The 26,981-nt window shown below is 42.3% G+C and overlaps 1 protein-coding gene across 1 annotated transcript in view; it reads right to left on the reverse strand.

Annotated features, from left to right (window-relative positions):
• The window catches only part of dre4 (SPT16 homolog, facilitates chromatin remodeling subunit dre4), a 249,825-nt gene that overhangs the window by 65,889 nt on the left and 156,955 nt on the right, over window positions 1-26,981 (reverse strand). The window contains exons 13-14 of the mRNA XM_080270162.1: window positions 8,668-8,863; window positions 2,063-2,332 (exon numbers count right to left, since the gene is read on the reverse strand). Of these exons, the coding sequence (XP_080126288.1) occupies window positions 2,063-2,332; window positions 8,668-8,863 (466 nt within the window). The remainder of the gene's footprint in view (window positions 1-2,062; window positions 2,333-8,667; window positions 8,864-26,981) is intronic.

Below are 26,981 nucleotides of genomic sequence, written 5' to 3' on the forward strand. Positions count from 1 at the left end.
GATACGGGTAGGGTGCTGTACAAGCTGCTCTAGGTCATTAAGGTTAGAAAAGGTGTAGGCTTGTTCACCAGGTGGATCAGTGAAAGGACAGGAGAGCCAAAGGTGGTGGTGAACATTGAAATCTCCTAGAATGGAGATTTCAGAGAAAGGAGAAATGGATAGAATGTGTTCCATCGTAGAAGATAGTCAAAGAGTTTTTGATAATTAGAAGAATTAGAAGATAAGTAAACAGCACAGATATATTTAGTCAGAGAATGACAGGAAAGCCAAAGCCGGAATGTAGAGAATTCAGAAGAATCGAGTTCAGGAACACGACAGCAAGATAAGTTGTTGAGTATATATAAACAACAGCCACCTTTGGCTTTGAAATGATTATAGACAGCTGAGTCTCTGTTATAAAAAGAAGGTTTAGAGAAGAAAAGGTTGTGCTCAACAGAGCGAAAATTAGAGGAAAGGCCACGAATGTTGCAGAAATGAAGAAGAAGAGAGTCAGACAGTGGTTCCAGGCATCTTGAGTCGTCACCGGGAAAGGGGCAGAAGGTGGGGGCATTGATGGTCCCCCCCCCCTCTGCGGACTCCGAGGCTATGTTATTCGACGCTTTTTTTTTTTTTTTTTTTTTAAGGAAGTGTGGTATGTACTGTGCATGTAGTTTGGTGTTGATAGTTAGAGAAACTTGTATTGGAGAGCATGCTGGCCTACTCTCTGTGTTACTGAGACACTGAAAAAATTCAGCAAAGGGGGATGGTTGGGACCTAGTCCTGAGGGCTGATAAAACGGGAGCTCCAGTTCTCCCAGTCATCAGCTTTCCAGCCACCTTGGGAGTACTGCCCTGCTTGACTGGTGCTACAGTCTGGGTGTATATTGGAGAAGTTGCCTGCCTTTTAGGGATTACAGGTATGTGTACAGTACTGTTGCAGCCAACATCCAAGTCCCAGAGATATGCAATGTACTGAACAGTTTATACACACACATCCTGATCATCTATCTATCTATTGCCAGACGCCTCAATCCCGTTTGGGGTGGCCACAAACAAATCGCCTCCAAGTCGCCCTGTCCCCTGCCATTTCACTGCCCTGCTCCCAACTCACTCCCCCCTCTCTCAAATACCTCTCCACCCCATCCCTCCATCTCATCCTCGGCCTCCCCCTCCCTCTTCCCCCCTCCACCTCACTCACATACACTCTCTTCATCAGTCTTTCACCCTCCATCCTCTCCACATGGCCAAACCACCTCAGTGTGTTCCTCATAATGCTTCCTATCACATCCACATCCACACCACAACGCTCCTTTATATCCTCATTCGTCAGCCTGTCTCTCCATGTGACTCCACAGGCTCCTCTTAAATAACTCATTTCCACTGCTCTCACTCTTGACTTGTGTCCTTCCAACAACATCCAAGCTTCACTTCCATACGTTAGAGATGGTATCACAATACTGTCATGTAGTAACTTTTTCACTTCCATGCTCACTTCCCTGTTTCTTATCACTGCTTTCAAAGAACCAGCAACCTTTCTTCCCTGCTGTACCCTTTCAAGCACTTCACCCTCCAAACCTCCATCCTTACTCATCACACTACCCAAGTACTTAAACATACTCACATTTTCCAATTCCTCACCATCCAACCTCGCTGTACATTCACTGACTTCACCTCTCTCAAAGACCATCACTTTACTCTTCCCTACATTCACCTTTAGATTCCGTTTCTTACACACTCTCTCAAACTCATCCACCAAGCCTTGCAGCTCCCCTTCGTCTTCACTCAACAACATAGTATCATCTGCAAACAACAGTACAGGGAGTTTCCAAACACTATCCTCTCTCACCAGGGCCACTCCAACATCCACTACCCTACCTTGTACCTATTTTATTACCCCATCCGTGTACAGATTGAACAACCATGGAGACATGACACATCCCTGTTTCAACCCAACTTTTCAGATTTCTATTAATCAAAGTCTTCTGTCATTAAATCAGTCATCTAGTTACATCCATACAGGCAAAGTACCCTAACATATTCAACTACAAAACTTTCATACTAAACCAAAACTAAGCATTACTGACCTGAAACCATTAGTGTGTGCCTCTAGTGTTCCATTTATCCTCTTCTGTACAATATTTGGCCGGATGTAGAGATCTTTTAATTTAGGGTTGGATTTGTTATTGGAAACGATAAGTGTGTCTTGCTTAACAAGATCCTCTTTCTCCTTCTCTTCTGCCTCCCTCGTCTTGAACTTCTTCTGCACTTCCTTGATCAGTCGGAATGCTGTGCTCAAATTAGAAGATGGGGCGGACAATTCTCCTGGCTCCTTGGTGTTAGTACTTCGATAGGTGCTGCAGAGTAAACAATAACAGACAAACATGTAAGTATCTGGGTAGGACGATGAGTAAAGATGGGAGTTCTGAGGATGAAGTGTGAGAGAGGGTCCAAGAACAAGTACACTGAGAGTGGTGGTGGTAAGAAATACAAAGGTTGGCATGAAAATAAGAAAGTCAATGCATGAGAGTACTGTAATCCTAATATGAAAGTATGAAAATGCAGCCTGGGCTTTCCTGGAAGATGTCAAGAATGAGACAACTGGAAATCAGATAACCCCCTGATCAAGGTTCATGTCTGAGGGGGGGAGGGGGGGGGGCATTGGAGGGGCAGAGCACAAACTAGTAGAGATTTACACCAGCAGAGGGTAAGTCCATGCTTTTTATGTGTGTTTGTATCATTTGTTACTGATCTGTAAGAATAAATATATTTTTCCAAAAATCCAAATTACAAAAATAAGCCCGGTTGTGGGAAGGGGATAGGGTGCAGGGAGGCCAGCGTCGGGGGATTATGGAAGTGTTTGGAGCTATGTGGACATATGGACAGTAAAAGGGGGAACTTCAGGAGATCTGGTGTTGATGTGGTTGTGCTGTGTGTGTCTGGCCAAGTGGAGTTTAAGAAACTGACAAGGTGAGTGTATGTTAAGTATAAGGAAAAAGGTAGGAGACTTGCTTAACGAAGTCGGACAGGGTGGAAAGGCATACCAGTGAGAATGGTGCAGGATGGCAAGAGACAGCCACAAAACAGCAGCAGGGGACAAGGGGACATGGAGGTGATACCCATTCTGGGATTAAGGCATCTCGCTACAAATAGAAAGTTGGATAAATATGAACCCTTCTAGTTCAACGACACTTTTTAACATAATCCTTGATACCTTTGGATTACATTATTCAAATAAGCAAGGCCTCTTGCACCGAAAAGGTTAGGAAAAAAACTCCATAACGGCAGTTTAGGGAAATCAACCACCCTGTTCCAAGCAACATAAAATGTCCATTTTTAAAAAGTTCTCCAACTGATCTTTTGATCATATTGGCTCAAAGAGAATGTAGTAGAAAGGTTGCAAGAGGATGGAAAAGAGGCAGAACATAAGAAAGAAGTGGAGGAGCGATTGGGTAAATATGATCTGGAGCAGATGGGGGATGTGGAAGGTGTGTGCAAGATATTCACAGAAGAAATATGTGCAGCCTGTGAGGTGGTACATGGGGTGAAGAGAAGACGAAAAAGGGTGAGAGGAACAACATGGTGGAATGAAGTGGTGAGACAGGCTGTGACACAAAAGAAGAAAGCATATAGTGAGTGGATGAGAAACATGGGAGTGCAGGAAGTTGAGAGACGGAAGAGAGAGTTACATATAGAGAGAAAGAGAGAGTTGAAAAGATTAACAAGAGAGAGTAAGAAGAGTGTGAGTGAGAGCTGTCGAAATGAGTTATTTAAGAGCCTGTGGAGTCACATGGAGAGACAGGCTGACAAATGAGGAAATAAAGGAGCGTTGTGGTGTGGATGTGGATGTGGATGTGATAGGAAGTGTTACGAGAAACACTGAGGTGGTTTGGCCATGTGGAGAGGATGGAGGGTGAGAGACTGACGAGGAGATTGTATGTGAGTGAGGCGGAGGGGGGGAGAGGGAGGGGGAGGCTGAGGATGAGATGGAGGGATGGAGTGGAGAGGTATATGAGGGAGGGGGGTGTCAGTTGTGAGCAAGGCAGTTAGATGGCTGGGGACAGGGCGACGTGGACGCGATTTTTTTGTGGCCACACCGTACGGGATTAAGGCGTCTGGCAATAGACAGATAGATAGATATAAGAAGAGAGTGGATGAGGAATCTGGAAGGAATTTGAGTGTAAAGTGGAGGGAATGTAAGAAAATGCTCTGCAAACAGGTAAAGAGAGTTAGACAGGGCGATAAAGAAGTTAGTTGGGGAGTGAAATATAAAAATGGTATATTGCTGGTGGAGAATGGAGAAAAAGTAAGCAGATGGAGAGAACACTTTAAGGAATTGTTGAACACAGAGAATGAAAGTAATGCAAGTACAAGTGGCTGGGGAATGGCTGAGGGGAGGGAGGTGAGAAGACAGGAAGAAATCAGTAAGATGAAAGTTATGGAAGCTATGAAGAAAGTCAAAATGGGGAAAGCCCCAGGAATTGATGGAGTGTGTGGTGCAATGCTGACACATGGGGGACAGAAGTATAATTGATGTGGAAGACGTGAAGACTGGCGTGGGAGGAAGGTAGAGTCCTGGAGGATTGGAAGTCAGGTAAAATTATTCCCCTGTACAAAGGAAATGGGGAAACAGGAAAAGTATATGGTAGGATACTCATTGACAGAGTTAGGGAAATAACATAGGAATTAGTTGGAGAACAGGGAGGTTTTAGGAGGAGATGAGATTGTGTAGATCACATATTCATTCTTAGGTCTTTAGTGGAAAAGTTTCTAGAGAAGGGAAAGAAGTTGTATGCAGCCTTCATGGATTTGGAGAAAGCATATGACAGCGTGCACACACAAGGAATGTGGAAATTATTAAGAATATATGGAGTAAATGTGAAGTTGTTCAATGCTGTAAGAGTATGTATGAGGGTGCTAAGGCTGCAGTGTGTGTGGACAGCGGGGTGTGTGAATTTTTCTATGTGAAGGTTGGACTGAAACAGGGATCTGTCATGTTTTCATAGCTGTTTAATCTCTATATGGATGGGGTTATAAAAGAAATACAAGGTAGGGCAATGGATGCTGGAGTGGCCCTGATGAGAGAGGGCAGTGTTTGGAAACTCCATGTACTGTCGTTTGCAGATGATACTGCAAAGTGAAGACAAAGGGGAGCTGCATGGTTTGGTGAATGAGTTTGGAGTGTGTGTAAGAAACGGAAACTAAAGGAGAATGAAGGAAAGAGTAAAGTTATGGTCTTCAAAAGAAATGAAGTCTGTAAATGTACAGTGAGGTTGGGCAAATGAGGAAATGGAAAATGTATGTTTACGTACTTGAGTAGTGTGATGAGTAAGGATGGAAGTTTAGAGGGTGGAGTGCTTGAAGGGGTACAACAAAGAAGAAAAGTTGCTGGTTCTTTGAAAGCAGTGATAAGATACAGCGAAGTGAGCATGGAAAAAATTGCTGCATGACAGTATGGTGATACCAACTCTAATGTATGGAGGTCGGACCTTGTTGGAGGGACACAAGTCAAGAGTCAAAGTAGTGGAAATGAGCTATTTATGAGAAACATGTAGAGTCACATGGAGATAGACTGACAAATGAGGACGTGACGGAGCAGTGTGGTGTGGAAGTGGATGTGACAGAAAGCGTTAGGAGAAATACACTGAGGTGGATTGGCCATATACAGAGGATGGAGAGCAAGAGACTGACAAGGAGAGTGTGTGTGAGATGGACGGGGAGAGAGGGAAGGGGAGGCCAAGGAAGAGATGGAGGGATGGAGCAAAGAGGTATATGAAAGAGGTGGGTGTGAGCTGAAAGCAGGGCATTGAAATGGTGGGGGACAGGGCAACATGGAGGTGATTTGTTTGTGGCCACCCATTATGGGATTAAAGCATCTGGCAATAGCTAGGTGGACAGAATATCTACTGTACTTTACCCATATTGAGGAAAAAAAAAAAAGTGGAGGAAGTTCAATTTTTACTGGTTTCTACCGAGGTCCACTGCAGTCAGAGTAATGTCCTCTATTAACCCCTAAAAGACAGGCCTCAGAACGTTTTGACACACGCTCAGGACGGGCATAATCGGCGGGTGTGATATGGTGAGAAGGTTTGTGGGTGGTGGGGTGGTACATGGGGGGTGGGGGGGTTTGGGTTTGGGGGATGGCAAGGGTGGGGGGTAGGGGGTGGGGGACAAGGGGGGATTGGAGGTGGAGGTGGAGGGAAGGGGGGTGGTGGGTGCATGTGTGTGTGTGGGGGGGGGGAGCAGTTGGGGGATAGTGCATGGAGAGGCAGTTGGGGGGGGGGGAGGGTGTGACCACATATGCGAACACCCATCCATATTTTTGGCTCTAGTACCCTTGGACAGCACATGCGGACACCCATCTTTAGGGGTTAAGGTAGGTTACAATTTGTCACGTCAGATTTAAAAAAAAAAGCCCTGGAACAAGGTTATCGAGTGAGACCTCATGGACAACTGCTTGAATAGGGAAACTACCCGAGGTTGAGCAGCATGTACAGCTGCCATTAGAAGACCATGACTGACACATCCAAGCAAGTTGCAGCCTTTACAAATGATATCATACGACAATTTACAAGTGCTCAAACCTTTATAAACCCACTTTCTCAGTCCACTCAGTAACAAAATCAATTTGTGGAAATCTATTCATATTGCTTAACATGCTTAAGCTATGCAGTACGATGACACCTTCAGCATTAAACACTTGTACATACTGACACACAAGATTACTCACCTTTGGGGAGGCTGCTCAAAATGATGGGGTTAGCAGCAGTCACTAATGTTCCCTCCAATAATGTATTTATTTTACACTTTAAGCATGCCACCAACATACCATGTTACTCAGCTTAGGAAGACCCCCATACGTGTAGGGTTTAATTATGAAAAATTTCTTCAGGGATGTAAAGGTAAGGGCAAATGGAGTTTTCAGTGAGGAGGTTTCTGTGAATGTTGGTGTGCACCAGGGGTCAGTCTTGAGCCCCTTGTTGTTTATCATGGTACCTGAAGCCCTCTCAGGTGACTTCAAAAATGGGCTCCCATGGCAGATGTTGTATGCTGATGTTTTGGTGTTGAATGCAGCAAACGAAGGGGAGGTAGAGGAAAGATTTAGGAAATGGAGAGATAGTATGGGGAACAAGGTCTTAAGAATAAAAGCAGATAAAACAAAAGTGACGGTATGTAGGGCTAGGGACGGTAGTCAAAGAAGAGGGATAGTGGACATGTGCGATCTGCCTCAAGGGCATGGAAAACAATTCCATCTTGTGCAGTGTTTGTGATAAGTGGAAACATGCGATATGTAGTCGTACTAGAGGTAAATTGCGAGATAACACATATTTCTTATGTGCGGTGTGTCAGGGAGAGAATGTGGTGATTGCCATGCATGAAAAGCTTGAACTTGCTGGTCAGTCTCTTGAACGTGTGGAAAAGTTTTGTTATTTGAGAGACATGTTATGTGCTGGAGGTAGGGCTGGAGCTACCTCTGTGGCTCGAGTGAGGAGTTGTTGGAAGAAGTTCAGGGAGCTGTTGCCTCTCCTGACATGGAGAGGCCTCTCCCTCCATGCTAAAAGATCTCTGTATGCAGCATGTGTTAGGTGTGTATTGCTGTATGGTAGCGAGACCTGAGCAGTATGGGAAGAGGATTTTCACAGGCTCATACATACAGAAATGGCAATGATTAGGTGGCTGTGCAGTATGTCCCTGAGTGAGAGCCCCCCCCTCCCCCACTGGGGCTAGGTTTATGATCGAAGAGTTGAGGGGTTGGATGGGACTGGGCTGTACTGTTGCTGTGAAGAGGGGTGGATTTAGATGGCATAGGCAAGTGGAAACAATGGGGGATGATAATTGGGTGCAGAAAGTGAGAAGTGTTAATGTTAGGGGTGGGGCAGCAAGAGGTTGACTGAAAAATACCTGGGACAAGGTCATTGCATGTGACCTCCGGAATAAGAGACTAAATAGGGAAGCTGCAGAGATCGAGCAGCATGGAAAGCCGCCATTAGGTGACCAAGGCTGACGCATGCAAGCATGTTGGAGCCTTCAAAAACGAAAGAAATGAAATGAAGCGAAACATCCACAGTCACCTTTTCCCTCGAGAGATTTCATTTATATATAAAACATATGACCATGTGCTCTGGCACAAGTTAACTGAAACAGCTTTCACTCACCAACACTTATGTTCATATGCTTTACATACAGGCAACAGAAACATATATCGATGTTTGAAAGTGTGGTGGTATGACCCCGACAGACAGCAGGAATTCTGCCATTTCAGCAAGGTGTTTTGACATCTATTGAAGGTTTGTCTGGGTTGTGAAAGTGAAGTGCATGAGGCGAGTACACTGTGGTGTAAAAGACTGCAACAATGTGAGGGAAATGCAAACTAAGTTGTATATTATATTATTAATCATGTAAAGAATGTGATGAGAACATTCTCATCTGATTAGTTCTCTTCGGAATGGGCAGTTCACGTAAAATGCATAACAGGTGAGGGCTTATGGAGGATGATGGCTGTGGTGGATACATACCTGTGAATATGTCTGTGCTGTGATTAGGGATGTGCTCAAGGCACTTTGTGTTGTGTATGGAATTTTGTCTTAGATGTCTTTGCGTTTAGGGATGGTGTAACGTGTTGATATAAGTAAACGTTGATGGGTACACATCGCAGTTCTCTCTCATACAATGAAGTACCAGGCTTACTTACATTTCTTTCAAGAAGACAGCATCTGGATTAGGGAATGTACCATCACTCTTGCCAATATTTGAGCCGGGATGAAAGAAGTTTACTCTCAAGTATGTGTAGTCGCCTTCCACACTCTGGGAGATATTCTTGATCATGGAGATGTGAAACGGTACTGGCATGCCATACACGGGCAAGATTACAGTCTCGTATTTTCTATCTGGAAAGAGTGCAAAAGACAAAAGAACAACACTTACTTAACTGGGTGAATGCTTATGTTAAAACAATGTAACAACAAAAAGGAAGAGAAAAGTGAACAGATTCGTAAGAGAGAGTAAGAAGAGAGTGGATGAGGAATTTGGAAGGAATTTTAGTGTAAGGTGGAGGGAATAGAAAATGTTCTGGAAAGAGGTAAAGAGACTCAGACAGGGTGGCAATGAAGTTAGTAGGGGAGTGAAAGATAAAAATAATAGATTACTAGTTGAGAAGGGAGAAAAAGTGAGCAGATGGAGAGAACACTTTAAGAAATTGTTGAACATAGAGAATGAAAGTAATACGAGTGTAAGTGGCTGGGGAATGGCTGGGAGAAGGAGGGAGGTGAGAAGACAGGAAGGAATCAGTAGGATGGAAGTTGTGGAAGCAATGCAGAAAGTCAAATTGGGGAAAGACCCAGACTTTGATGGAGTGTGTGGTGAAAAGCTGAAGCATGGGGGAGAGATAGTAGTTGAATGGATGTGGAAGATGTGCAGATTGGCCTGGGAGGAAGGTAAAGTCCCAGATGATTGGATGTAAGGTATAATTATTCCCTTGTACAAAGGGAAAGGGGAAAAAGAAGTGTGTGGTAATCATAGAGGCATTTGTCTTCTTAGTGTAATAGGAAAAGTATACGGTAGGATACTTATTGACAGAGTTTGGGAAATAACAGAGCAATTAGTTGGAGAAGAACAGGGAGGTTTTAGGAAGGGAAGAGGTTGCGTGGTTCAGATATTCATTCTTAGATGTTTAGTGGAAAAATGTCTAGAGAAGGGAAGGAAGTTGTATGAGGCCTTCATGGATTTGGAGAAAGCATATGACAAGGTGGATAGACAAGGATTATGGAAAGTATTAAGAAAATATGAGTCATCTAGAATCACAACATTGTAAGCGCCGCTGTGGGTGAAATGGAGTTAGTGTTACTAGGCAACTCTCCAAACCCTGCTTTGTCTTGTCATGATGGATTTACGATTATGTGATCCCAGCAATAGGGTCGTTTTTCTTATACAAAGTGTATAGAACCCTGGTTCTTGTTGCTGTCAGACTCTCCCTGGATGGAGCGCTAGAAGCACGAAAACAAAGGGCACATGGGAAACCTTCCAGCCAATCACAATAACACAAGTCTGACACATCCCCACAGCCAGCCAATGGTGGTTCAGCCAATAGGAGTCGGGCGCTCATACCTTCTGGACCGCATTTACTGTGTGAAAGTGGGAATACTGCCTGCTGTCAGCCAATCAGGGAGCAGCTTATACGAAGCATGGGTAGCGTTGCTAAGTGTTTACGCAGGTTTAATGGAGGCAACCTTTTTGCAACACATGCTGCATTTATGCCTGATTTTTTGTATATTTTGCAAGTGTTGTAATGCTTATAAAGCACCATGAGTGATACTGAGCATGCAGAAGAGTCTTCTAGTGATGAAGAGAAAGAAATAGAGGAGTCTGGCCCCTCCATTGTTAGAAAAAGAAAGCATAATGTGAGTGAGTGGAAAGTACACAAAACTAAGCATTTGTGTGACACAGGGAAGGAGTATGTTGGTCGTAACACTGGACATTATTCACGAGCGAAATCCCCTCACCAGAAGCACCTTTCCACAAAGCTCAACAAGCAGGCTCTGTACAGGTTGTACCTTGATACTGTATTATGATGACAAAGTTCCCTGATGTTCCAAAAGCCACCGCCAGTTTTTACACTCACGTGTTTAAAACAGAATTTAACGTGGGATTTTCACCTGTAATGGTCGACATATGCAGCATGTGTGATCTGTTCAAGGCCAAAATGGCAAGTTTCAAGCTGGATGGAAAAGATGACTGTGTTGCTAGCCTTGAGCAGAGGGAAGAAGTTTAAAATGGTAAGTATTAAAATCAGTGTTCATGGAAAAGGGGTTACTATTATTTTCCAGTCATATTAGCATTATTGTGACTGAAAAAAAAATAATAATAATAATAAAATAAAATAAATAAATACAATAAAACTAGTATGTTAATAAAATAATGTTAATTTTTTCTCAGTATGTTATTTTGCATAAACACTAGAAAAATACATTATTAAAATAATAATAATAATATTGTCAAGGAATATACAGGGCCCCACATAAGTAACCTCTTCTCCATTGTTTTCCTTCAACAGTGTACTGGCTCAGTGTGTTATGAACATTTTTCAGTGATATTACAGTAATATGTTGATGCCTTTGAACACATTGCAGTGAACTTATACATATTTCTGTTGCACTTGTGCAGGTGCACAGGTGCAGAATGTAATGAAACTGACTGTAAAAACATCTAAGGGATATATCTCTTTAAAGAAACAATAACCACTTCAATACCTTTAATTATTATGTTGTGACACATCGGAAACTTCAGGTGGCATTTTCTCGTTTTTTAAAAAAGTGGTGCTTACGATGTTGTGATTCTAGATGCCTCATATGGAGTAGATGGGAAGTTGTTGAATAATGTGAAGAGTATGTATGAGGGTGCGAAGGCTGCAGTGCGTGTGGATAGTGAACTGAGTGAATTTTTCTTTTTGAAGGTTAGGCTGAAACAGGGATGTGTCATGTCTCCATGGTTGTTCAATTTGTATATGGATGGGGTTATAAAAGAGATACAAGGTAGGGCAGTGGATGTTGGAGTGGCCCTAATGAGAGAAGGCAGTGTTTGGAAACTCCCTGTACTGTTGTTTGCAGATGATACTGTGTTGTTGAGTGAAGATGAAGGGGAGCTGCAAGGCTTGGTGAATGAGTTTGGGAGAGTGTGTAAGAAACGGAATTTAAAGGTGAATGTAGGGAAGAGTAAAGTGATGGTCTTTGAGAAAGGTGAAGTCAGTGAATGTACAGTGAGGTTGGATGAGGAGAAAATGGAAAATGTGAGTACGGTTAAATACTTGGGCAGTGTGATGAGTAAGGATGGATGTTTGGAGGGTGAAGTGCTTGAAAGGGTACACCAAGGAAGAAAGGTAGCTGGTTCCTTGAAGGCAGTGATAAGAAATAGGGAAGTAAGCATGGAAGTGAAAAAGTTATTACATGACAGTATTATGATACCAACTCTGACGTATGGAAGTGAAGCTTGGACGTTGCTGGAGGGACACAAGTCAAGAGTGAGAGCTGTAGAAATGAGTTATTTGAGAGGAACCTGTGGAGCCACATGGAGGGACAGACTAACAAATGAGGATATAAAGGAGTGTTGTGGTGTGAATGTGGATGTGATAGGAAGCATTAGGAGAGGTGGTTTGGCCATGTGGAGAGGATGGAGAGTGTATGTGAGTGAGGTGGAGGGGGAGAGAGGGAGGGGAAGGCCAAGGATGAGATGAAGGGATGGAGTGGAGAGGTATATGAGAGTGGGGGGTGTGAATTGGGAGCGTGGCAGTGAAATGGTGGGGGACAGGGTGACATAAAGGCGATTTGTTTATGACCACCCCGTATAAGGGATTAAGGCGTCTGGCGATAGATAGATAGAACAACAAATAGAACACTATGTTCAGGTACCTCTCGATTTACACCAGTACTGTTTTTCAAGAGAAGTCATGTAATGTAAATTTAGTGTAATATAAACATAATTTTCCCATAGCAATACAGGTTAAGTGAAGGAGTTAGGTTCTGCGAACTTTCTTATGTAGTACAGGTAACTCGCACGGAACACGTGGGTTTCGTTCCTACCGTGCCGTGTTAGGTGCGAAATCGCGTATATTTAAACTACGTAACCCCTCCAATATCCGGATCAATAGAGCCATAGGCAGGTCCGGATAGTGGTCCTGTCCGGATATTGGGCCCCAGCTTATGGACTTGTACTTATGGACCCTAACTCTGAAAAACACCTATACAACTCCCTCTGGACATGCATTGCACCTATTTAAGACCCAAATCACACCAATAAGGGACATAAAAGACTGAAATAAATGCAAAAGAACCATAAAATGAGGTATTAGAGGTGAGTTTATACAATATTAAACATTCTGGGTACTTACAAGTCCCTTGCTCTTGGACTGGTTTGAACCGCCAGTTTGCAGTCCACAGTTAATCCTCTGCACTCTAAATTCTGATTTCTTAACACTGCACAACACTGTAAATTCCCGTGTGTTCTAGTGGCAAGGTATTGCAGTTTATTCACTGTTTATTCACAAAAAACAAGCACCTGTGGCTTGCACTGTTATGAGTATCTGCTCTCCATCGGAGTTAAGCTGTGACTGTTGATGTTGGTGGGGTAACAGAGTTGCCAGATCGCAACAGCCACATTACCAATCTCCTCAACTTTCATTGTCAAATATAACTTTTCATTACCAAATTCGTAAAGCTAGCATATATTCTTCACTAATTATATATACAAGTGGAAATACATGTAATCACTCTCCTTATAACTAACACCATGTTGATTATTTTCACACTATGTAGGGTAGCAGATTACTCAGAGAGAGCAAACAATCCACCATCTCCATCCTGTGTATCCTCATACATGTGAAAAATCCATTTGGTAATGCATTATTCTAATTCATTACCAAACAAATTTTTCATTATCAAATTGGCCCACACTTGGTAATGAAAAATACCAAATGGCAACCTGACAGGGGAGGGGGGAGGGGGAGGAAGGAAGGGGTGAAGGGACCATGGTGTAACAGCTATTTGGCGCCAGGCGGGAATTTCAAATTATGGGAGGGAAAAAAGTCAGATTTTTTTCGAATTTTTTGTGGTTTTTGGCCCATTTTGGGAATATTGGATCCCAGGAGGATTATGTCCGGTTAGTGGGGATGTTCGGATATTGGACGTTCGGATATTAGAGGGATTACTGTACTCCATATTTTGCTCCCTAGACCCCCCGAATGTGTTGTTTTGCTGTTATCTGTCACTGGTAATCACTAGAAAGCACTTTAAGTGGTTAGAAGGTTTATTTAATGTTATAACTCACAAATACAGTACTCCTGAGCAAAACTTCAACACACAAATACTGTACTGTACGTAAGCACAAGGAAACATTCCGACGCCGATCATAGGTAATCATATAAATCAGGTTAACTGGTACCAGTGCTTTAACTTACAAGTACATACCAGAACAGTACATATTTAACTTAGAAATGCAGTACAGTAATCACTCCAATATCCGGATCAATAGAGCCATCAGTAGGTTCGGATATTGGTTTTGTCCGGATATTGGGCCCCAGCTTATGGACTTGTACTTACGGACCCTAACACAGAGAAACACCTATACAACTCCCTCCGGACATGCATAGCACCTATTTAACACCCAAAGCACACCAATAAGGCACATAAATGACTGAAATAAATGCAATACACACATAAAATGTGGGTTTAGAAGTATGTTCATACATTAATAAACATTCTGGTACTTATGGACTCTAACCGAACCTAACCTAACCGAACCTAACCGAACTCTGAAAAACACATTCCTACTGCACATGCATGAGGTAAGTTTAGTATGGAAAGAAGTACAGTATGACACTTTCTGGTAAGTATAGTATGGGAAAAAATACAATATGAAACATTCTGGTAAATATAGTATGGAAAATAGTACAACATGAAACATTTTGGCTACTTACAGCAAGTCCCTGGCCACCTCGATGAATAACCGCCTCCTCTCGGACTCTGACAGTAAGAACGATTTCCTGAAGCACTTGCACTACACTCTTCCTGAAGTCTTGCACTGAACTTAGTCACTAACACACAGAAGTCCGTTCTTTTCACAGTGTTCACTTTAGTCCAAATAATGTTCCATTAAATTTAAGTGTTGCACATTAACTTTTCCCAAGCCATGGCGAAGAGCGTAGGTCTTGTCGCGGTGAGAGACAGGCGGGAAGTGGGGAGGATGCAGCGGCTCTCTATCGGACGTCGGAGGAATGACGAACCAAAACAATGCTCTCACGCAGCGCGCGCGGCAAGTTCAAATTACGGACGGCAAAAAATCGATTTTTTTTCCATTTTTTTTGGATTTTCGGACCATTTTGGGAATGTTTGATCCCAGGACGATAAGGTTCGGTTAGTGGGGATGTTCGGTTATTGGGCGTCCGGATATTAGAGGGATTACTGTACTGTGATATCGAATGATTTCAGTACATAATCTGTTAGGAATGGCTGGAAAAAAAAAAATGTTATGAATACATTTTCACCTTTTTGATATATGTTTATGGTAGTTTCGAGTTATTTTTTACGTTATCGTTGTGCCCATGCTTGGAAAAGGGAGCGAAAGAGTTGAATTTTCAGTCCTAAATGAGAAAACTGCACGTCCTCCAAGGCTAGACTCTGCCACGGGAGAATAAAGTGGAGGGTCAGTCCGATTAGCAATAAGGAAGTTGTGTCACAACTTCCAGCTCCCACACCACGAGTATGGCTAAAAATAGAATCGTAATGCAGTTTCAGAACTAACAATAAGTCTAATTATTACGAATACAGATACAAAGCAGAAATAAATACGTTTACAGACGGGGAAAACGTACTTCTTCCGTCATAAGATGTTCATCTTTCTCTATCATTTTACCTTGTTATTTTCGCAATATATATTGCTGTCTCGTAAACAGGGTGGTTGTTTGTGTTTTGCAAGGGAGGAAAAAGATTGTATTTTCTGTCTGGGTCGAGATAATGGGTGTAACTATGTGTGGTTAGGCATGGCCACGAGCGAAAAAATCGTACATCCACTCATCACGATATCAGGTGGTGAACTGACAGATGACACACGAGAGGGTGAAGTCAAGGTCAGTCTCGTGTCCCAGATTTTCGTTCACTTCCCGAAAGTTTTCACAGTTTTCTACAATTTGCATTGCATCAAATGATCCAAACCATTACAGCAAACCTGAGCAAATAGGTAAAGATACCAAGACAAAAATGTATTTTTCTCTTATTATAAGTCTTTAACGAACAAACTAAAAAGGCAATATTCCGACGCCGATCATGGGTAATCATATAAATCAGGTTAACTGGTTACAAGGCTTTATTCAATGCTTTAATTGCTTAAAAGTACATACCAGAACAGTAAATATTTAACTTACAAATACAGTACTGTAGAAAAGCAGTACAGTAAGAGTTTAACGAACAAACAAAAAAGGCAATATTCCGACGCCGATCATGGGAAATCATATAATTCGGGTTATCTGGTTACAAGGCTTTATTTAATGATTTAACTTTATTTAAGTGCTTACAAGTACAGTACATACGAGAACAGTAAATATTTAACTTACAAATACTGTACAGTACTGTGGAAAAAACGAACAAATAAAAAAGGCAATATTCTGACGCCTATCAGGTAAACTGGTTATAAGACTTTATTTCTTCCTTTAACGTTATTTAATAGTACTTTAAGTTGCACATAAACTTACCAGAACAGAAAAGTACTCTAAATATTTAACTTACAAATACTGTGCTACTGTACTCGGGAATGTCTCACTCACTGAATAATTTCCCGCCTAGATCGTCACATAATCAAAACAAACCGTGCGCTGCGCTGACGTTCGAGGATTTGATCTTTCAAAGGCCTCTCCTGCGTTAATTTGTAGTTTTCATGATGGTTTTTTAATCTTACGTTGTCTTATATGTATCCCAGCCCTTACCGTGTATAATTGCGAGCGGTGACGTTCGAGGATTTGATCTTTCAAAGGCCTCTCCTGCGTTAATTTGTAGTTTTCATGATGGTTTTTTAATCTTAAGTTGTCTTATATGTATCCCAGCCCTTACCGTGTATAATTGCGGGCGCGTTCCGTGAGATCGTGTTCCGTGCGAGTTACCTGTATATCATCATCATCATCATACGGACCTGCTTTCCCACCCTAGGGCAGGGTGAGGAGTAACAACATCCAGACAGCCCAGGTTTGCCCAGTCCAATGGGCCACTCATCATTCAAGCCCCTGGAATCCTGGCTCTATCTGATATGCCAAAAAAAAAAAAAAAAGCTTTCACCGTATTCTGTAGCTTCACATGAACATATCAGAAGGTAAATAAAATACAATATACTATAAATCCATTGTCAGTACCTTTAATTACACATGAATTATGTACACATACTGTACAGATAGCATGGAGAGGCACAGGCAGTTCACATCACAACAACTCTTCACCATACTTCCATTAGCTCCAGGGGCAGGAGGATGCTAGAAGGCCATGATGAATCAGGCTAAAAAAAAGCTAGGTAATGAAATATTGGTGTAAAACACTGGCAAGGTTGCACAGTCATGCTGACATGAGGCTGGTAGAACAGTGAATGCACGTTTGGCGGCATTTTTCATCCTCCAGCATGGAAAGACAGTGCGAGACCTCTGGTGGCCGCAAAATAAAATGCCCCAAGGCACAAATTTCGTTTTTGTCTTGAATCATGTTATTTTAAGAAAAATGTGTTTTGTAAAAGAAAACAGAGATTGGGCAAATTTGGGTTGGCTGGATGTTGCTACTCCTCACCCTGCCCTAGGGTGGGAAAGGAGGTCCAGATGATGATGGGGATGATTTTATTTTAAAAATGTGTAATTTAAACTCGTGTAGATCGACAGGCATCTGTACTACAATTCATCAGTATTACAGGTAACTCACACGGAACACGATCTCACGGAACGCGCTCGCAATTATACACGGTAAGGGCTGGGATACATATAAGACAACGTAAGATTAAAAAACCATTATGAAAACTACAAATTAACGCAGGAGAGGCCTTTGAAAGATCAAATCCTCGAATGTCACCGCAGCGTGCGGTTTGTTTTGATTACGTGACGTGACGATCTAGGCGGGAAATTATTCAGTGAGTGAGACATTCCCGAGTACAGTAGCACAGTATTTGTAAGTTAAATATTTACAGTACTGTACTGTTCTGGTAAGTTTATGTGCAACTTAAAGTACTATTAAATAACGTTAAAGCAAGAAATAAAGTCTTATAACCAGTTTACCTGATAGGCGTCAGAATATTGCCTTTTTTATTTGTTCGTTTTTTCCACAGTGCTGTTCAGTATTTGTAAGTTAAATATTTACTGTTCTCGTATGTACTGTACTTGTATGCACTTAAATAAAGTTAAATAATTAAATAAAGCCTTGTAACCAGATAACCCGAATTATATGATTTCCCATGATCGGCGTCGGAATATTGCCTTTTTTGTTTGTTCGTTAAACTCTTACTGTACTGCTTTTCTACAGTACTGTATTTGTAAGTTAAATATTTACTGTTCTGGTATGTACTTGTAAGCAATTAAAGCATTAAATAAAGCCTTGTAACCAGTTAACCTGATTTATATGATTACCCATGATCGGCATCGAAATATTGCCTTTTTTTTGTTTGTTCGTTAAAGTCTTATAATAAGAGAAAAATACATTTTTGTCTTGGTATCTTTACCTATTTGCTCAGGTTTGCTGTAATGGTTTGCAACTTGTAGAAAACTGTGAAAACTTTCGGGAAGTGAACGAAAATCTGGGACATGACCTTGACTTCACCGTCTCATGTATCATCTGTCAGTTCACCACCGGCTATCGTGATGAGTGGATGTACGATTTTTTCGCTCGTGGCCATGCCTAACCACACATACAGTAGAACCTCTTTAGTCCGGACCCCTTTAATCCGGATTTCTGTTAATCCAGACAAAATTTAAAAATAATAAGCTCCAAAAATATGTTGAAAGTATTTCTAAAGTCATTTTCAGTATCGGCGCGGAAAGCGATCGTCATTCGTTTAGTCTCGGATCATGCTAGGTCGCAACATGGGCGCCTGTTTAAACACACGCTAGCATTCGTTCCATCAACTAGTTCACCAACCATTTATATTTTTACGCTGTATTTCAAAAGTTAATTCTCCTTACCATGCCCCTTATTGCAAGTGTAGCTTCTGTAAGGAATAAAGGTGTTAAAAGGAGGAGTTCTTACAAAAAAAATTGGGTCAGAATATTCTGCAGTGTTTAGTGATTACTGTAGGTTATTTTTTGTACTTGAATGTGCTTTACTTGTACATCAAACATTAGCTTCTTGCCCATATGGGTGTTATCAATATGCCAAAGATGACAATGTATTTTTTGCCTACATAACTTTTATTTTTATGCCAAATATTACAGTTAATTAATTAATTTATTTTTTTGCCTACACGGGCCTTAGTCATTTACTACAATTTAAAATGTAGGCTAGTTTCTTGTCATGGCCTTACCTGTAAATTATGCAATACAAAACTATCGTACATGATTAGTTTTGTTATTTTAGTACTGGTATCCTTTCATCTTTTGCAGTTACGTAGGGTTGACATATGCCATATATGTTAATAATTAACAAACATACCATATGTTGATAGAGTTTGGTATGAACTGGAGATTACCCTGATGATCCGGACAATCTGCTAATTCGGACAACCCTTCCCCCCATATAGTCCGAATGAGAGAGGTTCTACTGTAGTTACCCATTATCTCGACCCAGACAGAAAATACAACCTTTTTCCTCCCTTGCAAAACACAAACAACCACCCTGTTTACGAGACAGCAATATATATTGCGAAAATAACAAGGTAAAATGATAAAGATGAACGTAAAATGATTGAGAAAGATGAACATGTTATGACGGAAGAAATACGTTTTCCCTGTCCGTAAACGTATTTATTTCTGCTTTGCATCTGTATTCGTAATAATTAGACTTATTGTTAGTTCTGAAACTGCATTACGATTCTATTTTTAGCCATTCTCGTGGTGTGGAATCTGGAAGTTGTGACACAACTTCCTTATTGCTAATCGGACTGACCCTCCACTTTATTCTCCCGTGGCAGAGTCTAGCCTTGGAGGACGTGCAGTTTTCTCATTTAGGACTGAAAATTCAACTCTTTCGCTCCCTTTTCCAAGCATGGGCACAACGATAACGTAAAAAATAACTCGAAACTACCATAAACATATATCAGAAAGGTGAAAATGTATTCATAACATTTTTTTTTTTTTCCAGCCATTCCTAACAGATTATGTACTGAAATCATTCGATATCACAGTACTGCATTTCTAAGTTAAATATGTACTGTTCTGGTATGTACTTGTACGTTAAAGCACTGGTACCAGTTAACCTAATTTATTACCTATGATCGGCGTCGGAATGTTTCCTTGTGTTTACGTACAGTATCTGTGTGTTGAAGTTTTGCTCAGGAGTACTGTATTTGTGAGTTATAACATTAAATAAACCTTCTAACCACTTAAAGTGCTTTCTAGTGACAGATAACAGCAAAACAACACATTTGGGGGATCTAGGGAGCAAAATACGGAGTAGTTTAAATATACGCGATTTTGCATCTAACACGGCACGGTAGGAACGAAACCCTCGTGTTCCGTGCGAGTTACCTGTATTACCCTATTCCACTTTCCCAATTAAGTGGGGAGAAGCACAGCACACCACTTCCACTTAATTAGGACATGTCAGAGAATAAAAAGACCCACCCCTCCTCCACCTTCATTTCACTGAGCATGTTGTCAATAGTTCACTCAATTTTGTACGTTCTCTTTCATGGTTTGTTGAATCCTACGTCTACCAACGTCAAATGAAAGTACAGTAAATGTCTGGATGACAATATTGTTGTTGTTGCCCCAGTCTCATCTAAATATCAACCTGGTGGACTACATGATGAAAGTATTCCTCTGTTGTCCACCACTTTTGGGGAAAAGGAGGAAACTGAGGAGAGTTTCTATAATCAAGCAGTGGAGGTGACTGGTTATATTGCTGCCACCATGTGAAGGAATCCTCTCAACCACCATAAGGATACTGATGACAACAGTAAAATACAGGAAGCTGAATGATGTATAAAGATTTTTAAGGAAACAATATTTATGTTAGCACTTTACAGGCTTCCGATTCTGCCTACTGATTAAGTGTAAACAAATAACCCCAGGTGATTTTTACTGTTACCATTTACTGTGCTGTAAAAACATGTTTATAACAGAAAATAGGATCAGACATGTACATGTGGTAGGTGAGGGGATCCATCATTCACCCACTTAGTGTAGTGGTACCGTTTTTAGAGTAGCTCTACAACGAATGGCAAGCTAAATGATTTCCTGTAAACCAGGAAATCATTTACAATGCTGGGTGGTAACCTTATAACCAACCGACACGTATTCCCTACGTGACAACAAGTGGGCTGGTGGAGGGTTAGTGTCCCTCCCTGGAAAACAACTACAGTAGGGCCCCGCAACTAACATTTTTTTGACTTGTGATTTCAAGTCTAGTGATAGGATAGAAACTGTCTTCAGCTTCATAACTAGCGACAAAAACCTCGAAAGTAGCAACTCCGTGGCAATCGTTGTCTAGCGAGCGAGCTGCAAGGCACATTTCGACTCGTTTTCCTAGCAAGCGAGTCTCGTCTAGCGATTGAGCCACACCTAGCGAGCAAAAAAGTAGTGTTGAAAACATGAAGAAAATCATTAAACTCAAAGAAGATGGCTTGAAAACCTGTGAAATTGTGATGCAGTTGAATGTTCCGGAATTGCATGTGAATAACATAAGAAGAAGCAAGGACAAGGTAAAGGAAAGTTTGAAAGTGGTAGACAGATACTTCACACATGCTAGTGGTAGTGGTTGTGATAGTGGTGGGGGAAGGACCAGATGATGTTGCCCCAGTCAGACCCATTGAACCTAACGACTATGAAGGGTTTGAAAGTGATGATGAGATACTACAGGAAATACGGAGAAAGGCTGGTGCTCGAGAAAGTGGCAATGGTGTAGAGGAGGGTGGCGATGGTGGAGAGCAAGGTGGCGATGGTGGAGAGCAAGGTGGCGATGATGGAGAGGAAGCTGGCGATGGTGGTGGTGGCGCTTACTCCCAACTCCTAACTTTTTCTTTCAATAAACTGCATTCTGAGCATTTAATGGTGACTTTTGTTGCTTTCTCCAATTAATTATAATAAGCATATAAAAATATGACTATTTAGTTGATAAAAGTGGACAAAAATGGAAAAAGAGTCTACCTTTCTACATGTTCCAGTCTATTTTTATTTTACGCTATACAAAGTTTGCCTCTAAACTAGCGGTGTCATGACTAGCGAGGTTTCATCAGTCTCTAAAGATTGCTAGTTCCGAGGCCCTACTGTAACTAAAAATATGAACAAGAAGCCTCGGACCAGGACTGACCAAAAGATGACAACTAAGGAACGAGCAAAGGACATGATACGGATGGCGACATGGAATGTAAGGGGTGCAAATGACGAGGTGAAACAGAGATTGTGCAGGTGCTTGAGGGTGCGAAATTGGATGTATGCAGATTAACTGAAACTAAATGGGGAGGTGAAAGTGAGAGAATGGGAGTATGGATGGGGTATATGTGCTGAAGTAGGTGAGAATGAGAGGGCAAAAGATGGAGTGTGCATTGTTGTAACAGATGGAAGGAGAATATAAGGAAGTATGGATCAGTTGGCTCAAGGATTGTGTGGGTAAAACTGAAAATTGGACTACAAATGTGGGCAATTGTGTGCGTGTATGCACCAACGCAAGATCGAGCAAGCAAAGTGAGAGAAGAGTTCTGGACAAATGTGGAAGTGTGCATGGAAAAGTCTGAAAGGAATGAGAGCGTGTTTTTGATTGGTGATATGAATGGTAAAGTAGGGAACATGAAGGTGGATGGAGTAGTAGTAGAAGTAGTTGTTCCCTAGGCAGTCTGGCCGAACAGCCCCGAGTCCCTTAGGAAGGCCATGGCCGAGACTGGTCTTTCCCACAGAGCTCTCAAAGAGTGTATGTTGTGTTGTTGGCATAGGTGATTGTGTGCAATGCAGTCTTCCATAATGTGCTTAATAGTATGGGGTGTTGTGTTGTATCTTGGACAGGCATCAGCGACAGAGTCATCCAGCCTCTTTTGGTGGCTTAAGAGGGCTGGATGGTGCCCACATCTCAGCCTGGCCAGGTGGACCTTGTCCTCAATAGGAAGATAGGATTCAGAAGTATGGATGTCAGGAGGCCGTGCATGCAGCTGTGTGTTGTCTTTAAGTGACTGAATGGAGCAGCGAGTGATCTGAGTGTGGATATGGTTCTGGTAGCTGGTCTGAGGAGGGAGGGAGATGACAGTATCTGTGTATGGTATCGTGTGCTAGGTGCTGTTTTGATGTTCCTTGGTGTGGGTGGATGTGCTGCCATGTACTGTAGTGGATATTGTGGGTTTGTGGAGGCTGCAGCAAGAAACTGGGTGCCTCTCATGTCTAGGTGATCCTTGACTTTGAGGACTTTGGTTTCTTGATGTAGGTGGTCTGTGGGTGTAGTAGCTGTGCAGCCTGTGATTAATTTTAGGGCCTTGTTCTGTATGGTCTGTAGAGTGTTGTAGTGTGTTTTAGTGAGGTCAGAAGCCCAGGCAGGGTTTCCATAATTCATCACTGAATGTATGTATTGTTTGTATACTGTGGTGGTGGCTTCTTTGTTGTGTCCGAAAGTTGTATGGGCAAGTGACCTGAAGGCATTGAGTCTTGGTGTTATTTTATTTTTAATATTTGTGATGTGTTGTTTAAATGACATTGATGTATTGTCTGTTACACCAAGGATTTTGTGTGTGTGTGTGTGTGTGTGTGGTAGGAGAGTGTTGTTTATGGTAAGGTGTGGGATGTGACTGTGTTCTGCTGTCCAGTTTGTGAGAAGCGTCACTGTAGATTTGGCTGGGGCTATTTTGAGCCTGTTTGTGGTGAACTATTTGTGTAGTGTGTTGAGGTAAGGTTGAATGATGTGTGCAGCTGTGTTTGCATTTTGGTGCATACATGTAAGTGTTATATCATCTGCATAGGAAGCTATGTGTATCTGTGGTGTGTGGGGTGTGGGTACATCATGCATGTATAGGTTAAAGAGTGTAGGGGACAAAACAGATCCTTGGGGGACGCCATTTGTGAAGTTTCTCATGTTAAAAGACTTACCGGCAAATGTTATGTGTGCACATCTGCCTGCTAAGTAGTTTGCCAGCCATCTTTTTGTGTTATTGTGCATGTTTGCATTGAGTATTTTGTTTGTGAGGTTGTGGCGGGGGATGGCATCAAAAGCTTTGCTAATGTCTAGTGTGATTATGATTGTTCTGTGTGGTGGCCTAGCTGAATTCATGCCATCAAAAACTCTCTGTGTATGGTCTGTAAGAAGGGTGTTTGTGGAGTGTAGTGGCCTAAAGCCATGTTGTGACTGGGCTAGGAGAATGTGAGGTGTGACTAGTTGTAGTACCAGTCGTTCAGTGACTTTAGAGGGGGTGCAGAGGAGTGTGATGGGGTGATGTGAGGAGGGTAACGTGGGGTCCTTGTTGGGTTTAGGGATAGTGATGATACTGCCATGCTTCCAGATGTTGGGTATTATGTTGTATGAGTAGCTGTAGTTTGATATGTTGGTGAGTGCTTGTATGCCTTGTGGTCCTAGGTGTTTAAGGTGAGTGTTGCTTATGTTGTCTGTTCCACAGGCAGATGAGTACATGAGGTTGTTAATGATGTGCTTCGTCTGGTTGTATGTGAAAGGTGCATAGTCTGGGTCTGTGGGAAACTGTCTCTTATGTCGGATGATATGTCGGTCTTCAGGATGGGGGTTTAGATGGCTGACTTGTGAAAAGTGATTGATGAGAGTGTTTGCTTGTTGTTTGTTTGAGGGTATGGTGTCTGTTGTTGTGATGGCAGCATGTGATTGTGTGGTGTTCCTGTTGGAAAGTGTGATGATGTTTAGTGTTCTGTAGAGTTTGCTGAAGTTTGTTTTGTGGTCAAGTGTTTGGAGGTAATTTTTCCAGTTTAGTGTTTGCTGTTCTGATATTTTATTGTTTATCTGAGTCTTGAGTTATTGTATTTGTTGTGTGGTGTCTTGTGTATGGGGTGTTGGGGAGTGTTGCAGTGTGTCCCGTTGTCTGATGAAGCCTTGAATTCCTGGTGTGAAGTTGGGGTTGTGTCTCTTTCTGTTGCCTCTAGGGATGGGTGTACTGTTTAGTGTTTCGAGAACATGTTCTGATTCAGTTACAAAGGCCTCCCAGTTGGCTCTCTTATAATTAGTGTATGTGTGTTTGTGGCCAGCTGGGGTGATTCTGGTTTTGGTAGTGATAATGATTGGGAGGTGATCAGAACCTAGGGTTTTGACCACTCTCCATGATGTAGTGGGGGTGAGGTTTGGGGAGCAGAAGGTGATGTCTGGAGATGATGGGAGGAAGAGGGCTTGGTGTGGGATATGGGTATGTTGGTCTAGACTGTTTAGTATGAAAAGATGATCTGTCTGGGATTGTAGTACCAGCCCTCTGTCTGTGTCAGGGTTGTTGACATGCCAGGCTGATGACTTAGCGTTGAAATCACCACCCAGGATGATGTTGGGTATGTTAGTGATGTGGTGTATCTGTGGAGAGTAATTGTGTGGTACTGTGGGGGACAATTGGGGGGGAATGTATGTGTTAGCGATTGTTATGTGTGATTTGTAGTAGCCAGTGCGTATTTTAATTGAGTGTATTTCTGTTGTGGTGTCATGTGGGGGGAGAAGTGACTTTGTGTGTGCACTGGTATCTGCAAAGTTGACGGATTTGTGTATCAGGGTGATGAGTCCACCGCCACCGCCGTCGGCCCGGTCTTGTCGAATGGTGGTGAAGTTGCAAAATGTTGGTGTTTTCTGTACTCTGTGTAGTTTTGTTTCTTGTAAGATGGCAATGTGTATGTTCTGTTGTTTGATGAATTGTGTGAGTTCATGTTTTTTGGTGTTTATGCCATCTATGTTTAACTGAAGGATGTTTATGTTGTGTGTGCGATGTGTGTTGGCTGCTGCAGCACAGGGGGGAGGTGGTGTGGGTGGAGGGGAAGGGGTAGGAGGAGGTTGTGATGGAGGCGAGGGTTGAGGTGGATTAGGATGGGTTGGAATGGTAGGAGTTGGGGGACTGGATGGTATGGGAAGGGTCGGTGGGTTTGGCTGTGGAGGTGTGAAGGAAGTAGGAGTAGGATTGAAAGGGGGGGTTCATGAATGGGGGGAAGGAGCATAAGGAGTAGGTCCAGGTGTTTGTGAAATGTTTTCTGGATGCAAGTGTTATGCAAGTGATGAGTGGGGTGTGCCTGTTGAGAGATAAGAATGGCAGTGCTTCAGTGGACATTTGTGCTGAGAGGGGGTTGGTGATAGCCAATACTCTCTTCAGACACAAAATGATCCACAGGTATACATGGCGAGCAATGAGAAGATTGGATGGTGAACTGAATGAAAGGAAGGCAATGCCTGATTATGTGTGTGTGGATGAAAGGATGTGAAGATGTGTAATGGATGCAAAAGCATACAGAGGTTGGGGGAGTGGGCTTTCCGACCACCACTTGGTGGTGGTCAGAATCAAAATCCATGTAAAATGGAGAAATAGAAGGGAAGGACAGGAGGAAGGAGAAGATGTAAGGTGAGTGGAAAGGTTATAGGAGGATGAGAAAAAGGCGGAATATAAGACAGAAGTGGAGGAACGATTGGGTAAATATGAATTAGAGCAGACAGGGGATGTGGAAGGTGTGTGCAAGATATTCACAGAAGAAATATGTGCAGCATGTGAGGTGGTGTGTGGGATGAAGAAGACAAAAGGGGGTCCATGGAACAGCATGGAGGGATGAAGAGGTGAGACAGGCTGTGACACAAAAGAAGAATGCATTTAATGAATGGATGAGACATGGGGGTGTGGAAGAAGTTGAGAGACGGAAGACAGAGTTATATGTAGAAAAGAAGAGAGAGGTGAAAAGATTAGTAAGAGAGAGTAAGAAGGGAGTGGACGAGGAATTTGTAATGAATTTGAGTGTAAAGTGGAGGGAATGTGAGGAAATGTTCTGGAAAGAGATAAAGAGGGTCAAACAGGGTGGCAATGAAGTTAGTAGGGGAGTGAAAGATAAAAATGGTTGATTACTAGTGGAGAAGGAAGAAAAAGTGAGCAGATGGAGAGAACACTTTAAGGAATTGCTGAACAAAGAGAATGAAAGTAATGCAAGTACAAGTTTCTGGGGAATGGCTGGGAGAAGAAGGGATGTGAGAAGACAGAAAGAAATCAGTAGGATGGAAGTTGTAGAAGCAATGAAGAAAGTCAAATTGGGGAAAGCCCCAGGAGTTGGAGTGTGTGGTGAAATGCTGAAGCATGGGGGAGAGATAGTAGTTGAATGGATGTGGAAGATGTGCAGGTTGGCCTGGGAAGGAGGTAGAGTCCCAGAGGACTGGAAGTCAGGTATAATTATTCCCTTGT

The sequence above is a fragment of the Coenobita brevimanus genome, chromosome 39 (genome assembly GCF_032717465.1).
Source record: "Coenobita brevimanus isolate Jiangsu-jjx chromosome 39, ASM3271746v2, whole genome shotgun sequence".
Lineage (NCBI taxonomy): Eukaryota > Metazoa > Arthropoda > Malacostraca > Decapoda > Coenobitidae > Coenobita > Coenobita brevimanus.